Below are 16,603 nucleotides of genomic sequence, written 5' to 3'. Positions count from 1 at the left end.
TCTTTCAACATTGCACCAGGTCATGGAGGTTATTGGGCATTCTGATATGCACAGTTCTTTTAAGGTCCTGCCACAGTATTTCAATAGGGTTGAGGCCTGGACATTAACAAGGTGATTAAAAAACCTTGATGCTTTTATTTTTCAGTCATCCTGATATAGATTTACTGTGTGTCACAGATCATTATCCTGCTGATAGTCCCATATTTTCCTCTAGAATACTCTGGTACACAGAAGAGTTCATGGTCGCCTTATTGACTGCAAGGTTCTCAGGTCCTCTGGTTGCAAAACAAGCCATTTGATTTTCTCCAAATATGGTGCTGGGCATTAATGGCAAACAGCTCCACTCCGGTCGGAACTGTCCATTGGACATGGTTCAGAAGCCTTGTTCCTTGCTCAGATGCAGTTTTTTGCAAGCCTCAGTCATGCTTCTATATCCTTTTTAGGCAGAAGAGATTTTCCACTAGCAGCTATTCCAAACTGTACTTGTTCAGTCTTCTTCTAATTGTGCTGTCATGGACTTTAACATTCAAATGCTCAGTGAGGCCTAGAGGGTCTAGGCTTTAGTTTTTTAGTTTTTTATTTTATTTACGTTTTTTACCTTGAGGTGAATATAGTGGGTCTTACACTTCTGGAAGATTGGCAACTGTCTTGAATGTTTTCCTTTTGTGATTATTTTCTTTATATATATATATATATATATATATATATATATATATATATATAAATATTTTTTTTTTCTTACTGTAGATATATAAACTCCGCATTGTTTGGAAATAGTTTTATAACCCTTTCCAGATGGATGTGCAGCAATAATTGATTCCATTTTGGCATTATGTAAACACATACCTGAATTCTCTGGACCACGCAAACTACCAAAACATCTGCTTTTATAGAGGTCTGTACACCTGCTCATGATTAATATGGGCTGATGATTAGCAGCACCTGGTTGCAACTTATGGAAGGGGGTACTTAATATTGGACACATGTTTTTTTTTTTTGGCTATACATATAGACAAAAACTGTTAATAGCATGAACATGTCATTTTAAAACAAGGATGAGCATTATTTCAGAAAAATACATTCATTAATTCATTAATTCGTTCATCTATTCATTTATTTTCTAAACTTCTTAACCTATACAGGATCGCGGGAAGCCTAGAGCCTATTCCAGGATACTTCGGGTACAAGGTCACAGGGCACACATGCATACACACTTATTCACACTCTACGGCTAATTTTGGGAATACAAATTAGCCTGCTCTGCATTGAAGGGAATTGGTGAAAGGCCAAGCATTGGAAGAACATGCACACAAATGCATGACCCAAAGGCAAGAATAGAGTAATGATATATACAACATTCATCAGCCCCTCAAGCTAGAGACCAACAGACACCGGCTCACATGTGCACATACACTCAAACTCGTAAAACACTGAGGACTTAAATAAAATAAGCCAACACACACACACACACACACACACACACACACACACACACACACACACACACACACAGACAGACACCATACGCCCAGTCTCTATGTCCTTAAGTGGGTTTAGGTTGCCATGTGCTCATGAACATAAGCCAGGATTAGATGTTTCCTTTCATTTCATGGAAGGTCGTTTTGCAGCTGCGCTTTTCAGTGCTGTTTTACTGTTTCTAAAGGATGCAATAAAAATCAGCTACTGACTCTTGACTCTCACTTCCCATGTGGAATCCATGAATAATTGATAATATGGGAGAATCCTCACACTGTCATTGTAATGCTTGTATACCAAATCCCAGAAACCAAGCACAAAACATGTCTGTCTTTCTCTTTCCCTTTTTTTTTTCCATCTACCTCTTAGATCAAATCAAATTTAAAAGGTGTCAAAAACAATTCTGTTAGGATTTGGATATTGCCAAAATGTGGTAAATAATTCTCTCTCTCTCTCTCTCTCTCTCTCTCTCTCTCTCTATCTCAGATAAGATGTTTCATTATCGCCCTGATACAGATTTGCTCTGCTGCCATTGTCAGCTTTTCATTGAGTTTGATTCAGCTCTTAATATTACTCTTAACATCTGGTGATGTTAGTTCACAATGACCCTGAAAATGAGTTGTAATAAGATGTAATGTTTCAGCATTTGTAGCAGCCTTGATCTATGCATGAAAGGCTAATGACTATTACAAAAAAGCAGATTTTATAATAACAAAACCACAGAAGTGTTTCTATGATCAGTATTCTTAACTACAGTACAAGTGATATCTGCAAAGCCGATTATATTCTGGCGAATAATTATCTACTGATAAATAGTGTTTACCTTGTGCTTAAACTAACTGTCCTTTTTATTAGGTACATCTACTTGCATCAGCTAGACACATTATTATTATGATGAGGTTCTGCTACAAGTCTTTCAGGTGCTGTATATGTTCTGGCTCTTTTTTATGCACCATTTGTGTTTACTGTGCTCGATCCCTTTATCTCTCATAAGTGTCTCACAAAATAAGTTTTTGGTACGATTTCTAAATATTTGTGTTGGTAGACTAAAATATTTTCTATATAGCTGTGCCAGTGCTGTATATACTGTTACCAGCCAGTGCTGAAAGTTGTCTACCACACAAAAAGTCAGCAGTTGTCCACTGATATGATAGAGAGGGCAAAGCTATGAAGATTCACTGTATACGGTATACCAACTAGTGAGCTACACTCTACTAATCGTAATTGTGTACTTGTATCTGTTGAATTAGCCAGGAAATGTAGCTACAAAGCAGCCAATATATGACTCAGAATGTAGTAAAGCCATCAGGGGATGCAAATATTGAATTTCTACCTTATGAAATTCGAGCATAGAGAATTAGTGTCTTTAGGAAAATTGAGTATGACATATAACAATGTATTTTGCTTATAATGACCACGGGTTAGAGTGTGGGTGAGCAGCTGCAGTGGTTCTGTGCAAGATCACACATGCATAAAAACACTTCAGGGAAACTCCTCCCACAGCAGTGGCCTCGGTGCACCAAAGCAGCTTAACACAGGAGCAAGAAGGCCGTTTAGCTCCAGGGAATCCAATAATGCTTCAGCTCACAGGCCAGCCGCTTTTACCTTTCATTGGTGAAAAACGGACATGTTGCCATGGTTACGGTACCTGTCAGTCAGAGGCGTGATGACTAAGCGGCCTGAATTGCCCAGGTACTCATAACCGTACTGGAAGTGTGTGTTGGTCTGTTTAATAATGCAGTCATCCACATCCTACACACACAACAACAAACAGATGGTATTTTAATTAGTTATTTTTATAAAACACTTACTAACAAAACATTAATAAAATAATAATAATAATTACTAGCAAACCCCATCCTCCTTATTCCGTTTTTCTCTCCATTTCCTCAACAACCCACTCACCTTCTCCCAGTAGAGGCGGAGCTGACAAAGCCAGTCGAAAGCGTTCACATCGCAGCAGCCTGCTCGCGCCAGTTTATCAATGACATCACGGGCATGAACTTCTACCGTAACCAAGGCCACAATCTTGAGGCGCATGATTTTCGAGAGGTTTCCCCTTATGGCTTCAGAGTACCAGTGCAGCATGGATACCTGCCATAGACACAATGACAAAACTTGACACTTAGTCTGCTCCGCAGCACTGCACCCTGTGACACCCACACTGTGGCGTAATATTCATGATCATGTCATAAGATCTGCTGCAGTTATCCCTTAGCTCTGATATTCCTTCCAGGTGTGACCTTGGGTCTAAAAACTAGTTAAGTCTACAAACAAAGGCGACGGCATCAGTCAATCATTGTGCCTGTGCCACAGGAAATCAATCAGCATGTTTGCAGGAAGACTCCCCTCGAGAGTCACTTATCTCACCTGTTTCTTCTTCATGGATTTTAGTGCTGATTTGTCTGCCTTCTCTTTGCCTGCAATCAGAGACTTGGTGACATCTGTGGTCCACTGAATCTGGCTGGCTGTTATCAGCATCTGCACGTAAAGAAAAAATATAATTAAAAATAATCAGATCATAGTGTGCTTTAGTATTAGACAAATACAACCCAGGTGCTGCTAATCATCATCCCGTGATTAATCAATCATTAGCAGGTGTACAGAACTCTATAAAAGCTAAAGTTTTGCCAGTTTGCTGGTCTGGACCATTAAGGTGTATGCTAACATCAGGCCAAGTGGACGAGAAGACATAAAGTGCATCCGAAAAGTATTTACAGCGCATTACTTTTTCCACATTTTCACAATGTCACAGCCTTATTTTAAACTGAGATAGAATCCCCCCCTTTCTCTCGCGCACTCGCCAGATCAGGAAGTTTTAGCGTCCACTTCTTAAATCTCTTTTTGTGAATGGGCAGAAGAGACTTCCTCTTTTGCTTCCGCGTAAATGGAGATAGCCACCTCAAAGCACTCCTCTAGTGATGACCGAGCGTATGAGGAGTTACTGGTAGTAGTAACACGTGTGGTTGAATGATTGCATATTGACTGGCCGCAAAAGCGAGATTCCCCCAAGCGCTCAAAATTAGACGACAGGTTTCTGTCGGGTGGTCGGGGGGAGGGGCCTTAACGACGCTCTCTTCCCTTCTCCGGCGACCTCCATGACGAGTTAACTTGTTCATGGAATAAGCCTTATTCATCCCGTGTTTTTCTTGCCATCATCTTCGATTTATTCGAATATCGTTGATGCGAAGGCGCGGGGTTATATGATGATGCCCCAGATAGAAGAGACGCTTGCGGGGTATCTCTCTCCTGGGACATCATCCTCCCTGAAAAAGCCCACACTCCCCACCAAGCCATGTAGACTAACCATCTTTCCTGGTGGGGAAAGCTTTAGTCACCTAGTCACCACTAGGTTTGGGAGGCAAAACTATATGACCAGGCCTTTGGGAGGTTTCTTCCCCACTGTGCTTAAGAGTCGGGACCGTCGGCCATCCAGTCCCGACCAGCTCTGGAACCTTTACGTCTGATGCTTCTTACTTCTCTGAGGAGAATTGGGGGTCTGCAGGCTTTGTCAGTCTTCCCATCCTGCCTAGACTTTCGAAAGTTCCATTTTCAACCATGCACCCAGTTGTTCTCCAAGCCTTCTGTCCTCCGCCTTTTACTGCCCCGAAGCAGGAAAGACTTACTGTGACTTAGTTAGACTGGACACTTAAGCCCAATCCCAATTCTATTTTCTACCCCTTCCCCTACCCCTCGCCCCTTCCCCTTGTCCCTTGAAACGAAGTGGAAAGGGGAAGGGTTAAAATATTTTCCCTAAGAAATGGGACACCACTACAACACTGTTATACGTCATCATACGTATCCGTTTATTTACATGTACACATACAGTATGGCCGTAAGCAAAACAAACAATGCGTTATCAAAAGCTCGGCCAACTGCCGTGCTACTGAACTTTCATATTTGTTTGTAGCATGCAATAAAGTGTATATGACATAAAAATATATTTTTGTAATATTGCGCAATCGGCGCTATCCGCTAGCAAACTTTAGCGGTTTTTTTGCAAACGTTTTTTTACAAAACATCACCATAAACACAAACACAAGACTAAAATTTATATACATATAATGAAAACTTGTCATAAAAATCCTTATTAATCGCAAAAATTCGTTAAATTTACGGGTCTGCTTGCTCGAGTAAGCGGCCATCTTGAAAATTTCGTTAGCCCTTAGATTGAAGTGAGGTCCTGAAAAATCTTCGTTTGGAGGGCTATCTGGCCCTTCCCCTTACCCCTACCCCTCCAACCAAAAGAGAAATGAGACACCCCTACCCCTTCACGTGAACGCGCCAAACGGAGGGGTAGGGCTAAGTGTAGGGGTAAGGGGTAGAATTGGGATTGGGCTTTACTGTGTCCAGTAAGTTCTCTTTAGATTTACGTCCACTGCACTAGCCAGTGGCGTAAGTCAGAGCAGCTTTTTATATGCTAAGGGCGGCCACCACTAGACAAACACTGTCACATTGGGTGACACACTTCGCCTCTAGGAATCAGGGCCCATTCGACCAGGGGGATTGCCTCATCAATTGCTCTGGCAAGAGGTGTTCCCTTGCAACAAGTGTGTGATGCGGCAGGTTGGTCCTCTCTGCACACATTTGTCAGATTCTATAGTTTGGATGTCCATGCTACTCCGAGCATGTGGGTCCTCGAGTCAGCATCCCAAAGTTATGTCTAAGACCTTTTTGGCTATTGTGCACACGCAACACAACCCTGGGGGTCCAGACCCTTGCAGTGCAGCGGCGTTGGTATTCTCGTTCCCATAGCATTTTTACGCAGCATCGGGTGTAGCTTTTGAAAGGGAACGTCTCGAGTTACTTTGCTGTAACCCTGTTCCCTGAAAAAGTGGGAACGAGATGCTGTGTTTCAGTGCCGCACTGCTGGCATGACTGGACGTCCTTTCAGATAATAGCGTTTTCATGCAGCAGCTCGTTCCCGCTTTTTCGGGGAACAGGGTTACAGCAAAGTAACCCGAGACAATCATCCTTGAGATGTTTTTGCAGCTTAATTGGAGTCCACCTGTGGTGAATTCAGTTGATTGGACATGATTTGGAAAGGCACACACCTGCCTGTATAAGGTCCCAAAGTTGACAGTTCATGTCAGAGCACAAACCAAGCATAAGGTCGAAGGAATGTATTGTGGCCAGATGGAAGCAACTCCTTAGTAAAAGGCACATGGCAGCCTGTCTGGAGTTTGCCAAAAGGTACCTAAAGGACTCTCAGACCATGAGAAACAAAATTCTCAGGTCTGATGAGACTCTCTGGCCACTCTACCATATAGGCCTGATTGGTGGATTGCTGGAGAGATGGTTGTCCTCTCTCCACAGAGGACCTCTGGAGCTCTGACAGAATGACCATCAGGTTCTTGGTCACATCCCTGACTAAGGCTCTTTTCCCCCGATCGCTTAGTTTAGATGGCTGGCCAGCTCTAGGTAGAGTCCTGCTGGTTTCGACCTTCTTTCAATTACGGATGATGGAGGCCACTGTCCTCATTGGGACCCTCAAAGCAGCAGAAATGTTTCTGTAACCCTTCCCAGATTTGTGCCTCGAGACAATCTCTGAGGTCTACAGACAATTCCTTTGATTTCATGCTTGATTCGTGCTCTGACATGAACTGTCAACTGTGGGACCTTATATAGACAGGTGTGTGTCTTTCCCAATCATGTCCAATCAACTGAATTTACCACAGAGTGGACTCCAATGAAGCTGCAAAAACATCTCAAGGATGATCAGGGAAAACAGGATATGCCTGAGGTCAATTTTGCAAAGGGTGTGAATACTTATGTACATGTGCTTTCTCAATTTTTTTATTTTTAATAAATTTGTAAAAAATCTCAAGTAAACGTTTTTCATGTTGTCATTATGGGGTGTTGTGTGTAGAATTCTGAGAAAAAAAAAAGAATTGAATCCATTTTAGAATAAGGCTGTGACATCACAAAATGTGAAAAAAGTCATGCGCTGTGAATCCTTTTTCCAGATGCACTGAAAGCAACGCTTACAGCGAAGCAACTGTTGCTGCACATAAATCTGTGAAATGTTATATAACCATTTCCAAACAATTTGGAGTTCACAAAAAGATTATTCACAAGTGGAAAGCATCTTCCAAAAGTGGACGTTCCAGCATATTTACCCCAAAGTCAGACCATGCAAATGCTCAGAGAAATACAAAAAAACAAAACACTACATCTCGAGCCCCACAGGCCTCGCTGAACAATGTTAAATGTTAAAGTCCATGAGAGCACAATTAGAAGAAGACTGAACAAGTACAGTTTTTGGAAAGGTTGCCAGGATAAACCTTCTTCAGTCTAAAAGGAACACAAAAGTGAAATGACTGAGGTTCACAAAACACAGCAAAACAATTACTAGGCAATCACTGAGTCAGCCATGAACTTATGATTTTGTAATGGCCTTGTATAAAGTTCAAACCTCAAACCAACTGAAATACTGTGGAGAACTGAAGCAATGGTATAAAAGAAAATGAGCCAAAATTCCTCCGCAATAATGTAAGAGACTAATAAAGTAATTCAAGAAATGATCACTTCAAATTATTGCTGCTAAATGTCCATTTATTGAATCATGCGGAGGTACTTAGTATTGCATGACAGCACAAGCATATGTAGCACATGAGAAAGACATATATGATTAACGTCACCTGTCCAGGCCACTCTTTAACCCATTTGTCTCTTTTCCCAGTCATCTTTTTGAGTGCGGTGCAGCAGTTCTTTAAAGAATCCTTCAAAGTCCAGCGCATAGTCCTCTCAATATCGCACAACCATGCCTACACACACACACACACACACACACACACACAGATGTTACATACAAGAAACTAGCCAAAAGTGAATACAAACTCACCAAGTAAGCCAAATGTATGTAAAGACCTGAGCAACACACCCATACGCGGTTCTTCCCCATTTAAAAGCACATAATTATCTATGTATTTGTGTCCTGTAGAATTAAAATTCTAAAAGTCCAATCCTGGTCCAGCATGACAATGCTGCTGTGCAAAAGCAACGTCAGTGGTCTGCTAAGGTTGGTGCAGAACAACACGAGCAGCCTGCACATCAACCTTACTGAACACTTTTGTTATAAACTGGATTCTCACTGTGTTCCATTTTTCCCCCTATTTTTAGGAGTAGGAGTAAGAGCAATTTATCTTCAAATAGGACATCACTCCTACAGTACCTCACTCCTACCTCAAACAAACGTATAAGAGCTCCGGATGTGTCCTACTGTAACTGGTTAGGAGTTAGTGAGGAAAAGTTTGGACAAAAACAGAATAGTTTTTGTTTGTAACACCTTATGTACAGTACGGTGTGCAACTGGTCCAATAACCAACATTTTGATTATGCTGTCTCAACAGATGACTGTTACTTTCCTGTTATTTTTTTTAACAACAGCGAAGATGCAGCTTTAAAACAGTAATAATTTGGGTTTTTCACAGCCAACAATGTCAGAAATAGTAAATCAAACTTTGATCTTACAGCACCACAGATCATGCACAGATGTATACATTTACCCCCCACGCATAGTGAAATCAATGAAAAACAAGCTGTATACAGTACATGGAGTCATGGGCATCATTCATGGCACACATTAAAATAATCATATTTATATATAACATTTAAATATTTATATTAAACTATTTGAGTGTACACAACTTTTTTATATTCTCTGTTAATGAAGGTAAGTGCTGCTTATAAAGATAAAAGATAAGTGGATGGAAATTTGTGAAAGCATCAATGCCACCTGTCAGTTTGCAGCACATACCCCTGAGGAAAACTGACAAGTGGCATTGATGCTTTCACAAAGTGCCATCCACCAGCCTTTTTTCTTTGAAGGTAAGAGTAGGGCAAAATTTTTCTTTCATTATTTCTTTACATTTTACTACCTCCTCCGCAAGCAAAATGGTCTCATCCTTGGTTTTGCGCTGCATCCTAATGGTTTTATTTTAAAGTTATTTTGATCAGATTATGACAAGTCCTACACAGCTCTATTATAGGGCCTTAAAAGTATTGTGATTGGAGTTGTCTGATTAGGACCATTTCATGCAGTTGACGTTATCCTACTTAGTAAATACAGACCCAGGTCTCTTCTTTCAACATCAGTGTCTGATATCACTAATAAGCTTGTGGCCAAATGAGCACAAATCTCAACAGTCTCTCTCCAAAATGTCGTGGAAAGCATTCCCAGAAGAATGGAAATAAATGCAATGCAAAGGGGGATTAATATGTAATTAGAAGTTCAACAAGCCCCTTTGGCCATATAGTGTACAACTCATGTCCTTAACTTGACAAATTTTGAGAATATTTTTTTGCTTGAATTGTTACTTGATTATTTATCAAAACTAGTACTTGAGTGAATTAGATTATAATTTATTGTGTACATACATTTATTCCTTAACATGTGTAATTCCTCTATGCGAATCTGATTCCTCAACATTAAATAATGCTAATCAATTTACCATGATATAGAATTAACCTAAACTTTAGAGTAAATGAAAGAAAGAGGCTTAGAGTAAAGCAGCAGTTACTGTATACTAGACTCACCCTTGTCTGGTTGTTGCCAAAATTATTGAATTTTTTGGACTGTCCTGGTGTTATACAATTCGAAAGGAATGTTCTGGTAACATGAGCTAGACAAGTGGTTTATGTTGTCCAACTGTGAACAACTAAAAAATAGACAGGCAAAAGTCCCCCCCAAAAAAAAAATACCACACTCCACCCTGATTGTTTTTAGCTGGCTCAGGTTTCTATGGTTTGCAAATCCTGCCTCTTTCCCATAAAACCTTTTTTTCTCCGTTCAGTCGGAGCATTGCCGAAACATGTACGTGCTCAAGTCAAACCAGAGCCTTTGATTGTGCAGAATAACAGAACACAGTTAAAAAGTGCAAAAGCATAAAAACTCACTTTATTTCTCTATATAATCCCCTGCTACAATAATGCACTTATCTCAGGGTTTCATTAGTGCTTAAATACCATCAAGGCTTGAAGTTTTCCCAGTTCACCGAAGCCATGGAGGAACTCCTTTAAAAGCCCAAACATGTGGAAATGACTTGGAGTGAGGTCAGGACTGTATGGGAATGTGGCAAAAACTTTCCAAAGTTTTACACCTGTAATGTGCAAGTGGTGTTTTTGCATGATTGTGTGTACAGTTCCCACAGACAGCTTTGCCTACACCGCTGCGCGCTCTCAAAACCAACGGAAGTGAGCTCTGAGCCACCTCGGCCCGGATCGTCATTCACTGACAAACAGCCTCCTTTAAATTGTTTGCACCTTTTGAATGTTTTACTGCGCCTGAGAGTCGCATCACCGTATAGCGCTTTAAGTCAATCAGTTTTACACATTTGTTCACGAGAACTTCTATTACATGTCCTGGTTTGACTTGAACGGCTTCCGTACTTGGCATGGTACTGTCCTGAACTCACCTCTACTGGTCCATCTAGAAGAACAGGATGTGTGAACTCAACAAACTCCCCATCAGCAGAAAACATCCCACCAGCCTCAGACTTTCTGTTGCCGATTCCCATCTGCACACACACACACACACACACACACACACAGGTTAGTTACTGTGTGCTTTATTGCTGTATTAGACAGAACAGTTTGAACTGGGCCTATGTGAGCAAGCTTGACTTTAATAACATACAATCTGAAGTATCATTAAGGGGATTTTCTTCACACATAAGAGAAGGATCATGAGGGTAAGATTCCAGTTCTAGTATCTCTTTACTTACAGTATTTGGGAGTTCAGTGTGTGTGTGTGTGTGTGTGTGTGTATACCTTGTTGATGCGCAGGCTCTTAATATTGTCGAAACATTTTTTAAGGTGAGGCTGCACTGCGTTTGGGTTGCGTGACTGGCCCAGTATCTCCAGCAGGTCATCATTGGACAAGAAGTAAAAACGTGGAAAGATCTGTCGCTTGGTCTCCAAATACATATCTAAAGACTTTTGGATTTCCTCCAGCTTACTGTTCATCCCAGATAGCTTGTCAAGCAAACCTGGCACGGAAAGTGGACAATTAATGATCTGTGCTCTCCATAACCTTCTCATGCTTATTCCTAACACGAGGTGTCCTTGACTTCCATCTTTTATCAAACTCTATTGAGTTCTAAAATTGACACTTGTCTTCATCCATAGCATGCTTCGACTTCGCGTCCTTACTGTACCTGGGTGCTGTGTTCCTCTCAGGGCGTTCTTGTCCTTGTTTAATTCGTTCATGATGGTCTTCCAGCTGGAATTGATAGCATCAAACTCAGCAGACTCGCGCGGAAGCTGCTTACGAATGTCCTCTCCCAAAAAAATGTTCTGAAAGAGAATGTTGGAAATAAAATGCTAAAAGGACTCACAGGTGTGTATACAAAGACACAAACACTTACTGTACAGGCTCGCAGAAGATATCTACAGTGACAGCCACTATGCTCTTCCCAGCAGTATTAAAAAAATAACAAAAACAGCTGGTTCTGAAGTCTCTCTCTGCATTGCGTGTTTGTGTAACCATATGAGAGCGTGTGTATTTGTGTTTATGCATCACGCCGGAGGTACTGGTGTCATGGTTAATGCAGCAGTACAAACCTGCTGTTCTACCTCCGCAGATATGGGGCTTATTAAAGGAAGCAAACGAGCGAGAGCAAGCGAGGTCCGTACGAGTGTGAGCTCATGCTTAATCAGTGAAGTTTTGCAGATGTGCATATGTGTTTGTGAATGCCTGGTTAACCACTTGATCTCGTTTACAACAAACAATGTGCTGGAGAGTTTGGGCAGTTCCTTTTTGGAAAACAAGACCTATAATCTTTATGTGTGTGTGTATGTGTGTGTGTGTGTATATACACCCATAGTGGAAAAGGATGTGTACTGCATGCATGCGCGTATGTGAAAGGGACAGACTTCAGGCTTCCATCTGCCATTGTACAATAAAGTGGAGAGAGTGGATATGTGTGTGTGCCTACCTCCAGGTACATCCACTGTCTCTGGACAGTAAGTATCATCTCTATGACCTCCAGTATGAGAGACAGGCAGCGCTCCCAGCGGTCCACCTCTTTCTCAAAAGCCCTGACAAAGCGCGAGGCTTTCATTGTAGACAGAGTCACCTGGTTATCCTCCAGGGCCTGGAATACCTCCTCTGTACCTCTAAAGGAAGCACACACACACACACACACACACACACACAAACAGTTATGCGAAAGGACTTTCCATTGGCATAATTACTGTAGCTAATGTTATGCCTAAAACTAAATCTAACCCAAACCTTAACCTTTATAATCAGTATCTTTAGTGTTTGTTTGTTTGTTTTTCAAAAAAGATCTATAAAATACTGCACTGTTGTGAGAAATGAGTGACTGTAAGAACTGTATTCTCTTTGAACCCTCACAAATTGTTAAAGGGTGTGTATTTACACACACACACGCACACACACACACACACGCACACACACACACACACAGACACACAGAAAGGCAGATGCTGTTACTAAGCATTACCTCCAGGTACTCAAACTATAAAAAATGACAACATCAATGACCAAGAAAAGAAAAAAAAAGGTTCAAGTTTTTTTTTTTTTTTTTTAAAAGTGCCCATTGCTGACAGAAACCTTCACGCTGACAATTACATCTTTTTCTCTGCACTGTTCCAATCCCACAAACCTCCATTCCTATTTGAACCCGCCATTTTCTCTCTGCTGAAGCAGGCGAGCAGCGGGAAAGATGCAGCAAACAAAAGAAAGGACAAAGTGAACAGCATTGGCCCTCGACCCCCTCCTAAGTGTACCGCGTTACCATGGCAGCAGCCTCACGCCGCTGCAACCGTCTCCATGCCAACAGTAGACCCAGGTTTAGTGCAAAGATGAGACGGTCCTCATGTACGACACAGACATACAAAAGCACACATCAGATACGTCATTCGTTTACATTCAGGTACGTGAATCATCGTTAAGTGATCTGATTACGTTGCGCTATTCCATACTGACAAATGTCCAAAGAAGAGCTCCAAAGAAGCCGCAGGTGTATGTACGTGTGTGTGTCTGTGTGTGAGTATGTAAAAAAAGAGAATATATCACTTTCATAATTCTCTCTTCTCCCCTGTGCTCCTTTCAACGCACATGTTCTTCCACTTTATCTACTGAAGCCCCTGTGTGAAATGGTTGGCTTGATGTCCAGTACACACACACACACACACACACACACACACCAGGGACAATTACAGTCTGGGTTGTAAAAAACAGAAGAAGAGACTGAGGCCACTTTGACAGTGAGTAAATTACTTAATACCAATTTCCTTTACATTTTCTTCATATTCACACCTACAAAACAATACAAGACACACAAACAGCACAAACACACACACACACACACACACACTTTGCCCCAGTGTGCCCAGGAGATGGGAAGGTAAGGGAAGCAAGATGAAGGCAGAATAGGTTGTCATGGTAGTCAGGGTGAACCAATCATCTTCAGGCATCACAGGAACAAAAAGCAGAGGGATGAGGGGGCTAAGAGGGGGAAAAATAAGGCAGAGAAGATGCACTGCCTGGCCAAAAAAAAAAGTCACCGGTTGGATTTCAATAAGCTAATACTAAACTCTCTTTGATTAGATAATTAATACACTGATTATTATGTTTCAGCTGGCAATAACTCCTTTCATCCTTAATGATGCAGAGAGTAGTTTCAATGTCAGAAGATGTTTCCAATGGTCATGTAATTTCGTTTAAGGAAGAACAAGGAAAACAAAAAAAAAACAAGGAGATTGTTGAAATGACTATTGTGGTGTTAAGAATTGTCCAAAACATAATTAAAACCTGAACTGTCAACCTCACAGAAGACATTAAGTCAGAAAAAAAAAAACCCATAAATGACTGTGATTGGAGATCACATGAACACTTGGTGAAGTTGCATCATATAAAAACACAAACACACAGACACAATGCAACAAGAAAGGACACCACTTGTTAAGTAAAAAAAATACAGAAAAAGCCTTTAGTTTGCTTGGAGCAATGGAAAAAGATCATGTGGTCTGATGAGTTCAGATTAAGCCTATTCCAATGTGATGGGAGCATCAGGGTAAGAAGGGAAGAGCATGTGTTGATGCACCCATCATGCACAGTGGATAATGTACAAGTCTCTGAAGGCAGTGTTATGATCTGCGGTTGCTTTAACCACGTTATGTGGCAATAAAATGAAGTCAGCTGATGACCTGAATGTACTAAATGACCGAGCTGGACACATCAATAGAGTTTTTCTTACCTGATGGCGCAGGCATGTTGCAGGACTCAAATAATGAAAGAGTGCATCTGGGAACACGAAGAAGCCACTCTTTCGGCCAAAACAAATGGACAGAAATAGACAGACAATCGTTGTCCAAACGATGGCACGGAGAATGTGCTTCAAACGACGACTCAAGACATATCTGTTTCTTTAGTACTTGGGTAGTAAACGAGAAACCCAGTGTAAGGATCTATCCAATGATGGAAATTTAAACACTTTTGTAAGTCGCTCTGGATAAGAGTGTCTGCCAAATACCTAAACGTAAACTAAATGTAAATGTGCTGTAATCAAAGCTGTGAAACAAATATTTGTGAAAATATTTGGGAACTTAATCATTCTTTCTTACTCAGTAACCATTTTATCCTGGATGGGACATCAGTGCATCACAACGCATTGTGCACATATTGAGGTCAGAGGTAACTCAGTGGTTAAGGCATTGGACTACGGTTCGAAAGGTCCCAGGTTAAAACCTAATGACCACCAAGTTGCCACTGTTGGGTCCTTGATCAAGGCCCTTAAACTGCAACTGCTCAGATGAACTGTATAATGAGATAAAATGTAAGTCACTCTGATTAAAGGCGTCTGCCAAATGCCATAATGTAAATGTAATTTACATCTACGTTCACACCAGACCACTGCACCACAACAATTCACATCACCAGCACAGTCCTTGTGTCCTAAAATAAACTCAGGGAATAAACTTTGCCTGATGACGAACTGAACCCATGAAACCTTGGAGATAAGTAACCTTGGAGCATAAGTAACCGCTAATTAGTCCAATGTTGGAAAACTGGATACAACTACATAAGAAGCATTTTAAAAGGCCTTCTTTCATGTCAGTCTAATCCCATGACCTTTAGAGTGTAGAGTTGTAGGTTTTTATTTTACGTAGTCCTTATACTTCCACAACGAACAAATTAAGAGTAAAATGTTTTCGCTGTTTTCTCTTTATGGGGAAGTTGTGGTCTGGTGCAATCACACATTTGGGTTAGATGGATAGAATCTACTGTAGGTTGCTAGAATATATACATTTGTATTTGTAATTACTTAAAAAGGTCAAATACATTTTCTTCCCATAACAGTAAAAGGATTTAAAATTAACAAATTGCAAAACAGCGTGTTTACTTTAATCTGTATGAATAGGGAAAGTTTTACTTCGGCATTTGTTCAGAAATGATGTTAAAAAAACCTCCACCTGACTAATAGCACAGGAAATGCGTTTAACCTTCATTTGCACTGAACTGAAGTAGCTGCATTCATTCTGGTTCCTAAATAGACACACTCAATTACCTCCTACACTCTTGTATGGCGAGCAATGAGGAGAGGCAGTGTGGTATGGATAAGTGCTTCAGACACAAACAGAGACAGAACAAAAAATAAGAGAATGAGAGAAAGAGAGAGAGAGAGAGAGAGAGAGAGAGAGAGAAGGAGACAGGTAAATCAAATTGACACACACACACACACACACACACACACACACACACACACACAGAAACACAGTCACACTCATTACAGTTGTCTCCAGAAGGCCAGCTCTGACTGTGCGTGTGCACACTTATGAGTGTGATAATGCTTATTACTTGAGTGACTGTGTGTGAGTGACTCAACGTCTAAAGCATGTTGGTGAGTGTGTTTTTGCTGATTGGAACTTGTCTTAGAGGAACTGTGTGTGTGTGTGTGTGTGTGTGTGTGTGTGTGTGTATGTGTGTGTGTGTGAGAGAGAGGGAGAGAGAGCGATCAGTGCACAACAGCAGCTCTAGTCATATCCCATACCCCACATACACACGATGTCTGTGTCATTATTAACTCCCTTAGTGCCCACACACACACACACACACACACACACACACACACACACACACACACACATACACACATAC

General features: G+C 41.1%; 1 protein-coding gene across 1 annotated transcript in view; it reads right to left on the bottom strand.

Moving 5' to 3' along the window:
- Positions 1-16,603, bottom strand: part of dnah2 (dynein, axonemal, heavy chain 2) — a 153,301-nt gene that overhangs the window by 68,282 nt on the left and 68,416 nt on the right. Inside the window, exons 28-35 of the mRNA XM_053485050.1 lie at positions 12,414-12,594; positions 11,634-11,772; positions 11,248-11,465; positions 10,893-10,994; positions 8,118-8,243; positions 3,847-3,957; positions 3,382-3,570; positions 3,125-3,228 (exon numbers count right to left, since the gene is read on the bottom strand). Of these exons, the coding sequence (XP_053341025.1) occupies positions 3,125-3,228; positions 3,382-3,570; positions 3,847-3,957; positions 8,118-8,243; positions 10,893-10,994; positions 11,248-11,465; positions 11,634-11,772; positions 12,414-12,594 (1,170 nt within the window). The remainder of the gene's footprint in view (positions 1-3,124; positions 3,229-3,381; positions 3,571-3,846; positions 3,958-8,117; positions 8,244-10,892; positions 10,995-11,247; positions 11,466-11,633; positions 11,773-12,413; positions 12,595-16,603) is intronic.

This window comes from Clarias gariepinus, chromosome 1, assembly GCF_024256425.1.
Source record: "Clarias gariepinus isolate MV-2021 ecotype Netherlands chromosome 1, CGAR_prim_01v2, whole genome shotgun sequence".
NCBI classification, from domain to species: Eukaryota; Metazoa; Chordata; class Actinopteri; order Siluriformes; family Clariidae; genus Clarias; species Clarias gariepinus.
The sequence above is the reverse complement of the archived record's forward strand: the minus strand, read 5'-3'. Positions and strand labels throughout refer to the sequence as shown.